The 10,634-nt window shown below is 37.2% G+C and overlaps 1 protein-coding gene across 1 annotated transcript; it reads right to left on the bottom strand.

Moving 5' to 3' along the window:
* Nucleotides 1-7,216: 7,216 nt before the first annotated feature.
* On the bottom strand, nt 7,217-10,312 carry LOC141695746 (uncharacterized). The gene is made up of 4 exons (XM_074499967.1): nt 9,876-10,312; nt 8,151-9,728; nt 7,936-8,041; nt 7,217-7,852 (listed from the first exon to the last, which is right to left on the bottom strand). Exons 1-4 carry the CDS (start codon nt 10,310-10,312, stop codon nt 7,217-7,219), a joined length of 2,757 nt encoding a protein of 918 aa, XP_074356068.1.
* Nucleotides 10,313-10,634: the final 322 nt, after the last annotated feature.

The raw sequence follows: 10,634 nt of genomic DNA, 5'->3' as shown, positions 1-10,634 counted from the left end.
GTGTGATTGGTTGTAAATTGACATCGAGTTGTTCGACGGGTAGGCCGATAAACAGAGAAAGTGCTGCCCGGATTTTTGGAAATTAAATTCAAAAATTCGGGACATACCCTGTAATTATCAGAACGTCGAGCGAGTATAAATAAGTATATACATATATTTTGTGCGGAGCTTGATTGTATGTAGTGGTGAAATATTTTGCCAGAGTAATAAACCTAATTTCGAAAAATGACGAGTATACGTATTTTCTGAAAATGAACACCAAACCGATTTCTCGAGAACGTGACCCCTGACTGTTGGATGTGTTATTGTATTGTAATAATGTATATAATTACGAGTCGGGTTTGAATATCGTTGGGTAGAATTGGTGTCGAGGATATGTCAAGCATACCTAGACGTCTAACGTAGGGTATTTCGGCTCTGTAGGTTCTAGTTGAAGGACTCCAGAAGTGAAGTCGAACTAAAGATAACCTAGTGATCAGTCGATAAGCGTATTGAGGTTCCAAGCGAGGGACCTGAATGTTAAAGTCGGATCCAGGATAGTCTGATAGTAAGGCGATAAAACCGAGTTTACAAGTTAGTTCAAGGTCAATCCGAGATAATCGTAAAGCTGTGCAAGGCAAGTACCCCTGAACTAATCATTTACAGTTCAGTATATATGAATAGTTATTGATTTAAATTATGTACTGGAACAGAACGTTTTAAGTTACGTATTCCCCGTATTTAACTATGTTTTACTAAATGATATTTTGGGGAAAAAGTAACTTCTGAAAATGCCTATCTCTAGATTGTGATTAAAATTAAAAAGGGATTTTTTTTAGAATGTGTGCTGTAATCGTTTAAAAAGAGATAGGTGTAAATGATTTTGGAAACTGGATAAAAATGAATCAGATATTGGATGGTTAGTGGCGTAAGAGGTCCGTTATTAGGTAACGGCCCAGCATGGTTGCGTAAGAGGCTAAGTCGGATGCGCGCACTGTTAGGCCGCTTAGTCCAGCATGACAGAGACCTAGCTAGTCTCTGAGTTCCGGAACGAAATTTGTGGTGGGATAGACTGATCAGCTGTCCCTAGAATTCATCCACTTTTATATCTGATTTTGGTTTAAGGGTTCCCGTAACGGAACGAAGAGTTTTGTGGTCCCCGTAACGGGACAGATGGTTTTATGGTTCCTGTAATGGAACAGAAGGTTTGAAAATGGAAGTAACATGCTAAAATTGAACTATGGTTTTTATGCACAACACACAACAGTTGATCTTGTTTTACAGAGCATGCTAATTTTGATATCCAGTTTATGCCTGTTTTACATGTTTCTGGGAAATTATGAATCCTGTTCCTATAACTGTTTTACTTTAAACAGTTTTACTTGTTATTCATATAGTGGTGCTGCTGAGCAAGCTATTGCTCACCCTTGCAGAATGTTTTATATATGTGTTGCAGATGCTTAGGAGATTCTTCCGCGATAGTCAAGGCAGAGTTCCAGGTCCTTTTGCTTCAGGCTCCTCCGAGGTAGTTGTGTGGACCAAAAGATGGTCTGTTGAGTTGCTGTATTAAGATAGTGTTATTCAGAATATTGTTATAAGTTGGTTTTGTATTAAGTGTAACCTAAATCATACTTAAACCTGGATAGGTCTTGGAAACGGGTTCGTAATTGTGTATTATTAATGTTTTGAAATATATTATGTTTAGTATTATTGTTGTTGATGACATCAACTCCTGACCCCGAGGTTGAGGCCGTCACAGTTGGTATCAGAGCTACAGGTTTGAGTCCCCGATTTAGGTTAGGAGTAGAGTCAAAAGAGTATATAAAGGTTTATATATAGATGTAAGTCAGCAACTCAATCAGAGGAGCAAGTCAATGAGTTTAATTAAGGGTTCCGGAAGCGTAACCCTGACGTTTGTTGAGGATTGACTGGAACTGCCCTAGTTTAGAGTACGTCTCCTTTGTATATATTATTAGTAATGTTCGATAGAGATTTCTAGTTCCCTCTCGAGAATTTGAGTCTGATTGCGAGGATTCAGCGTTGAGCGGGCCCTTGTTGTGTCAGTTGAGAAGGCGCCAACATTATTTCTAGATATCGCCTTTTCTATGTCAAGGAATGTTATTGGCCCGATGGTGTGACCTCGGTAAGTTAGATGGAATGACAATCGTTAGCGGCTGCTATAACAGTCAAGTCTCAAAGTAAATGTGGATCAGTACGGTGGTGTATATCTTGATTCCTTATACTTCTTTTTTGAGACCTATTTTGTTTTCAGAGAAATTGTTTCCTATTCCATAAGTTATTTATTTCCCTGTGAGAAAGTTGTGAACCGGAAGTAAGCTACTTAGGGTTTTATTGATCTCATTATAAATCAGATTCACCCCCTTCCTATTTGTGAATTTCTTTCGAACCATATTTCTTCTCTTGGAAATTTTATTGGTAGATTGGGGCAAACAATGCTTATGAATTGACCATTTGTCTGTATGGCAAAAGGGTCTGGTGGGACACCACCGAGTTATGTGTTGTGACCGTATGGTACTAAGACTGGCCATCTTATGTACTTGTATGGTTGCTCTCTGTCATACCTACATTTTCTTCTTCACTGTTTCTTCTTATTCGATTTTCTTGAGCCGGAAATTCCCTTGGATATTCTATGGAAATATATTTTTGCGATTAGGTGGTTCTCATTATGGAAAGCAAGTAAGAGCGTCTGTTGAGAAGAACGAGAGTCCTATATCAGGATATCATTTAAGAATAATGGTAGCAGCGAGGATTCAGAATCTAATAATGGATTTATAGCCTCGGGAAAGGTAACTCAGTGATGGTTGAATCACTTGAGGGTGATAAGAAATAATCCCTGGAGAAAGGTTAATTGAAATTTGGATTAGGGTGCCTAGAAGAGTCCAGCGTTCCTTAAGCTGACTTGATTTATCAGTTTGTTCTATGTAATTGGTGGCTGATATAGCCATCTAAGTCTCGTAGTATATCAAATTAGTGTGTTATGGTAACTGAGTAGTGACGGGAAGTTAGTTAGTTGCTGTTGTATTGAGGATCCATGCTACGGTGATTAGTTTTTTTGTAACTCAGTTTTCCTGTACTGTTATTGATTCTGCTACTGTCATCGTTGCTATAGTTGCTGGTGCTGTTAATTTAGATTTCTATTATAAATGGACCCTGATATTAAGGATATGGGTATTTGGATTAGGCAGCATTTTTTTGATACAGGAAGATACCCCCCAAGAAAGTTACCCAGTCTAAAGAAAATAGTAGTAGTGTTGTTGTGGGTCCAGTTATAAATGAAATTATGGATTTATTGTGCCAGCAGTAAGGACAATAGTAGCAGTTAATCCAACAGGTTTAGCAGCAGCAAAGAGTGGACCAAAATGTTAATTTTAAATCTTTCCAAAGTGTTAAACCCCTGAGATAGAAGGTGAATCTAATCTAGTGATTGTGGGATCATGGTTAGAAGAGAGAGAGAGAAAGCTTTCAACCTTGTCCGAGTAAGTGATAATTTTAAGAATGGATATGTAAGTTATTTCTTGAAAATGAAGCAAATTATTGGTGGGAGTCAACCCGAGCGTTAGAAGGAGAAGGCCCTGTTTCATGAGCTAGGTTTACAGAGTTATTCTTGGAAAAGTATTTTCCTGACTGTGTGAATCAATTGGAGATTGATTTTCTAGAACTAAAACAAGGTGAAAGAAGTGTGTTGGAATTTGAGGCCAAGTTTACAGAATTGGCCCGATTAGTTCCTAAGTATGTAAGTACAGAAAGTCAGAAGGTAAGGAGGTTCTAACAAGGGTTGAAGCCTGAAATTCGCAGAAGAGCTGTGGCATTGTAACTCAAGACATACTTCTCTATGGTTCAAGCCACCTTAGTAATAGGAGATGATCAGAAGTTGGCTGCTAAGGAAGGGAATGATAAGAAAAGGAAGTCTGGTGGTGTTAGGGGCAAGGCGGATCAAGAAGAAAAGAATTGAACGTGATTAAGAATCCTGAGGAAATTGAAAAGAATTAAAGTCGGAGTTCGAATACCGAAAGGTGATAAAAAAAAGTGAATATATGAAATTACTATCTAACCTAGATGGATGAGAATAAGTAAGAGGTTCCGGAGATAGAGTTCCTCTCCGGCTAGGTCCAGTGCTACGTCAGTTGTTTCCACTCCAGCCCAGTTAGTCAAGTAAGCAGTGGATTGTGAGTCCTGTGACAGGAGACATAGCAGTTGTGTAAAAAGAATGTGCAATGTTTCAAGTATGGATATAAGGGTCATTACGCTTCAGAAGGTAACCCAGGAGTTATGTATTACAATTATGGAGAAAGTTGGCATATTGCAAGGAGTTGTAGAGCGGGTATTCAAGATACTACATCCCAAGGGCCAACATCCAGTTCAGCTAGAGATAGAACTTTCAAGAGAAATAAGAAATCAAGCGTTTAGAATTTTGAGCGTAGTTGCAGTTGATCTGACACCATCAGAACTAGAGGGGTTTGATGTGATTTTTGGATTGAATTGGTTGTCCTGTATTATGGCAAGGAGTGGTTTCAGAATAAGTGAAGTGTAAAGTATACAGAAGCCAATAGTAAGGTAAGTTTCTGGAGGCAGAAGTAATATAAGGCGTGATTAGCGCATATAAAGGATAATAATAAGAAAGTACCTAAGTTGAAAAGAATCCAAATAACAAGTGAAATCCCAAAGGTTTTATCAAATGATTTATCAGGATTACCTCGGAACTTAAGAAATAATTTCTCAATGGTTACTGTTCAGAGTCAGGCTGGTGTCAAAAGCCCCAGATCTTATGAATAAGTAGGAATCAAGTAATTAGCTAAGGAAACTTCTGAATTGGGAGATGAGAGAATAATGAGACAAGGTGTATTTTGTGTTGTGTACCAATGTGGTTAATAGGAAATAAGAATGGTTGTATGAAGATTATGTGCTGATTATTAGAAGTTGAAAAGTTTGAGTAATAAATAAATGCCCTGGAGTGTCTGGAGTCCAGTGGAACAAATAGTTAGTTGATAACGGTAAAAGTTATTAGAAAAGAAAGTGAGCATACCAGATATAGTTCTCTGGGGGTACACCAGTGATGTTACTGGAAAGAGGAATGAAATTTGGAGATTATGAACTGATTATCGGGAGTTTAACAAAATGATAAATAAGAATAGGTAACCTCTATAAAGAATTGGTTACTTATGTGACCTAATTCAAGGAGTGTGTGACTTCTGTGGGATTGACTTAAGATACAGCATGATGGCATATCAAGGATTGTGATTAGGATGAGTTATGAGCGTGGCAAGGTTGATGATATCATGTAGAGCGACAAGTGTATCTGTTAAGGAATTAAGGGACATGGTGTATAAGGAGTACGTGTATAAGTGAATTGTATTTATTGATAACATCCTCAGCTATTTAAAGATTAAGTAAGTCTATGTCGAACGCTTAAGGATTTCCCTATGAAGATTAGAAGAAAAGGAATTATACGCTAAATTTTCCAGAATGAATTCTAGCCGAGATAAACAAGGGGTTCCGATCGTTTCATCAAAGATCACCTAAGCAAAGTCAGTGTAATAACAGATGCCCTGCACATAAGGAAATGATTGAATGTGATTAAGATCACTGAGGAGTTAATGATAGAATGGGAAAGAGTGGAATGTGAAGTTTGAATACCAGAGGATGAGAAGAAGTGAAGATATGAGGTTACTTTCCGGCCTAAATTGCTGGAAATGAGTAAAGATTGTTCGAATATTGGAAATTAAATTGAAAATCAATATTACTTATCACCCCTAGGCAGAGGATCAAAGTGAGAAGATGATTCAGACAACATAAGACATGAGAGAATATATATATGATGGGTTTAAAAAGTAAACTGCGATAATCACCTATCATGAATTAAGTTTTTTATGATAATAGTTACCCTGTTAGTAAGAGAATACTACTTTGTGAAGTGTTGTGTGGACATAAGCATGAGTCCTCCCTCTAATGAGAGATAGTGGGAGTAGAGATATTATTAAGTCCTGGATTAATTTAGTACATCAAGAGTGTGGTGGTGTACTCGGGAAAGAGTTGAAATAACTCGGGATATGCAAAGAGAGAAAGCGGATTTGCATCAAAAGAATATGAATATATAGAACTAGGATCGTGGTATAGGCCAAAGTTTTTACCTTGAAAGAGATTGGTTAAATTTGGATAGAAGGGATGAGTAAAGTCCAAATTGTATTGAACCATTCGAGGTATAAAGGAATATAGGTAAAGTTGTCTATAAGTTGGTATCACCGTCGCAGTCGCAGTATATATATATAATATGTTATAAGTGTCAATGTTAAAGAGATATGTTTTTGATTTGAATCAAGCCATTGATTAGGAGCCAACAGGCTCTCATCCAAAATTTGTTATGCGTGGAATGATCGATCCAAATCCTAAATCCACTACACCAGAAACTGAATCAGACAACACCTATTACATAATGGTGGCCAATAAAACTGTTGTCTCAAAAAATCAGACAACGATTAATTGGTAGTTGACCAAAAAGCCTTGTATCATTCTGTTTCACACAATGGTGATTTAACTTATTCGAAATTGTTGTCTAAATGGTGCCCCTGTGCTCCAATGAGACAATGGTTGTATTTATCCTCATTGTGTGACATCTATTGGTACAAGTGTTGTTTAGGTCATAATAAACCGGTGTGCTTTCTACGGTTTTACACAATGGGTTTTAAGGACTGTTGTGCAACTTAGACAACGGTTTTCCGGTACCAATGTGTTATTTATTTGAGACAATAGTGCAGAAAAACCAATGTTAGAAACAAAGCATAACAGACAATAGTTTATCACCCCTGTTGAGTAAAAGAGTTTCAGATAATGGTGTCTTACTCGTTTTCTGAATCACCTGCATTAGAAAATATATTACAACAACTTTTATGAAAAACCGTTGTCTAATTTTCAGAGGGTTTTAAAAAAATTGCCTAAAACATAAATCTTTAGATAAAAAGCAAACCAAATGCTTTAAGAACATTGTCAAATAAATGCTTCCAACAAGTTGTCAAACCAGATGTACAAAAAACTTCTCAACCTAACTGAAAGGTACAAATTACATATAACAATTCTTGGATAAAAATCAAACCAAATCCTTCAAGAACAATGCCAAAACAAATCTTACAATAAACTGTCCAACCAAATTTGATTTAGTACAAATTATAAGCAAAGGGGATAACATAGGCACTTATAGGCAACATCTGATCAGTTGATATAATTATGGAAGTTGAATCATGTCTTCTTCCTCCCGCATGTAACTGCTATTTTCTTCCTCGACTTTATCAACAGTTGGGAACATGGTGACATCTACCTCATTTTCAAGTTCAATTTCTACGGATCCCTCATTTTCATCGTCACTTTGATCATCGAACTTGTTTGGTAATTTTAATACAACTGACCAGAATTTTTCAAGAGGGTCGTCAATGTAACAAACTTGCTTGACATGTTTACCTAACACAAAAGGGTCGTTCAGAAAACCTAACTTGTGTAAATTAACAACTGTATATCCTAAATCATCTATCTTAACCCCTTTGTTCATATCTACCCAATTGCACCGAAAGATAGGGACTCGAAAATGGTTATAGTCCAACTCCCAAATACTTGTGATTACTCCATAAAATGTATATGAAATATGCTCAATGTTCTTATCCTTATCCTGCACGAGCATTGTATCAGCATGAACACAAACACCGCTGCATTGAACTTGTCGCGTATCATCACGATCTTTTGTGCTGTAGGTAACACCATTGACTTTGTAGCCACTGAATGTAGGGACATACTTGTTAGGCCCTTCTGCAAGCCACATTACCTCCTTAGATACCATACTTTTCACATCAAGCAATTCTGACGAAATCTGTCCAAAAAATAAAATACTAAAGCAATTAGACATTTACTTGATTTCTTTAAATTAGAAAAAAATTATTGTCTAGCTATTACCTTCTTTTGAAACCAATTAGGGAATGTTTCATTTTGCTTGTTCTTAAGCCATTCTTCATCATTTTCATGTAATGGATATCTTGCCACCAAGAAGGCCATATGTTCACTGTGAGTAAATCAATTTCAGCTTTTGTTGAAAAAAATCATAAAATCATGGAACAAAAAACAGATGTATTTATTACTGAAAAATCAGAAATCTAAATAAAGAAACTTACTTGAAATATGGGGTCAATTCATTACTGTTTTGAAGAAGATACAGATGTGCTTGGTGCAAATCCTTGATGCTCGGCTTTATCATTGTTGCACCAGATAAGGGTCTGTATTTCTCCTTGTTCTTATCCCTTCCCAGTAACCCAACTGTTGGTTCTTCAAAATTAACTAAACACTCAACCGCCTCTTCTGCAATATAGGCCTCAGCGATGCAACCTTCCGGATGAGCCCTGTTTCGAACATATCCCTTGAACGTCTTCATATATCTCTCGAAAGGATACATCCAACGTAGGAAGATAGGACCACAAAGCTCAACTTCTCTTACAAGATGAACTGAGAGATGGATCATTACATCAAACAAGGAAGGGGGGAAGTGCTTTTCTAGCTGGCATAAGGTCTCCACCAATTGAGACTGCATTTTTTCTAATTTATCGACCTCAATGACTTTACTACAAATTGCCTTGAAAAAAAGGCAAAACCTGATAATAGTGCACCTGACCTGTTTTTGAAGTTCTGACCGAAGTGCGATGGGGAGCAAGTGATGCAACATTGTGTGACAGTCGTGAGATTTCATTCCAACAAGTCGCAGAGTGTCCATTGATACTATACCCTTAAGGTTCGAACAAAAACCATCAGGTAACTTCATGCCAATCAAGGACGAGAAGACAATCTTTTTTCCTTTATGCAATAAGTTCCAAGATGCCATCGGTAACTTCTCTTTTTTTCCAGAATTTTTTGGTCTCAGCTCCATTCTTATTCCCATTTCAGCCATATCAATACGAACAGATTCTCTATCTTTTGTCTTCCCGGGAATATTTAGCAATGTACCGGTTAAAGCCTCACATATATTTTTTTCTATATGCATCACATCGAGGGTATGGCGAACTGGCAAAAACTTCCAGTACTCAAGCTGAAAAAATATAGACATCTTTTTCCAAATTGGTCGAGGTTCCCCTTTTTTCCACCGCGGTTGGTTTTGTGTCTTACCATAAACATGGTCCGCTAGTGGTAGTACCCTTTCTAACACCTCCTCTCCAGTTAAAGGAATAGGTTCTGATAACTTCTCCATGGTGTTATCAAAGGCTGATTTTTGCCTTCGATATGGATGATTTCTGGGCAGCCATCTACGATGTCTCATAACCACCGTCTTTTTGTAAGTAGCCAACCTGGTAGCTTTTGTTTTATCAACACAAACTACACAAGCATTATATCCTTTAATGATGTTACCCGACAAGTTTCCTAAGGCTGGATAATCACGAATTGTCCACAATAAAATTCCTCTTAGTATGAAAGACTCTTTCTTAAATGCATCATAAACTTGTTTCCCATGCCATAATTTCTGCAAATCTTCTATAAATGGTTGAAGGTATACATCAATATCATTTCCAGGCTGATTTGGTCCGGATATCAATAGACTTAGCATAATGTACTTTCTCTTCATACAAAGCCAAGGTGGGAGGTTGTAAATTGAAAGCAACATAGGCCATGTTGAGTGATCACTTCCTGGTCCATGGAAAGGATTAAATCCATCGGAGGATAAAGCTAACCAAAGGTTCCTAGCCTCTGCAGCAAACTCAGGCCACCTTTGATCGACATCCTTTCATGTCTTTGAGTCAGCCGGATGTCTAATTTTACCATCATTTTATCGCTCGGTTTTATGCCAAGTCATGTCCTTTGCAATCTGAGCTGTATTGAACAAATTTCTCAATCTTGGTATCAATGGAAAGTACCATAGAACCTTAGCAGGGATCCCTTCCAATTCTTCTCCTTTCTTGTTTAACTTCCATCTAGATGCCCCACATATTCGGCAAATCGTCTCATCTCCGTCCCTCTCACCGCGGTATAAGAGACAATCATTCGGACACACATGTATTTTTTCATAATCCATGCCTAAAGTACATAAAGTTTTCTTGGCTTCACCAAAAGATGAAGGCATACTGTTGCCTTCCGGAAGCATTGATGCAAGCAAAAGAAGGACATCGGAAAAGCATTTATCAGAAATACCATGTTTTGCTTTTAAATTATACAACTTGACTAAAGCTCTCATTTTTGTAAAACTCTCGCATCCAGGATAAAGTGGTTCATTTTCACCTTGAACATGATTCATAAAATCAGAAGAATCTAACGAAATATCCTCATCATCGATAATATCCTGCCCCATTCTCATGTTTGTAGGATCAACGGATGATTCTGAAGTTTCCTGTTCAGAAACTACATGACTCTGTACATAATTTGACTATCCATGCCATATCCAACACGTATAGGTTTGATCAATACCATATTGATAAAGATGATCCTTAACAGTCTGAGCATTCCAAGATTTACTATGAGCGCATCTTAAGCATGGCCAACTAATTTATTTTCTTTAAACCCATTCAGAAATGCAAAATTTAACAATTCATCCACTCCAAGTTTAAATTCTTGTGTTCTTCTATCTGCTTTCAACCAAGATCTATCCATTTTTACTCAACCAAGTTTAAACCCATTCT

The sequence above is a fragment of the Apium graveolens genome, chromosome 11 (genome assembly GCF_009905375.1).
Source record: "Apium graveolens cultivar Ventura chromosome 11, ASM990537v1, whole genome shotgun sequence".
NCBI classification, from domain to species: Eukaryota; Viridiplantae; Streptophyta; class Magnoliopsida; order Apiales; family Apiaceae; genus Apium; species Apium graveolens.
The sequence above is the reverse complement of the archived record's forward strand: the minus strand, read 5'-3'. Positions and strand labels throughout refer to the sequence as shown.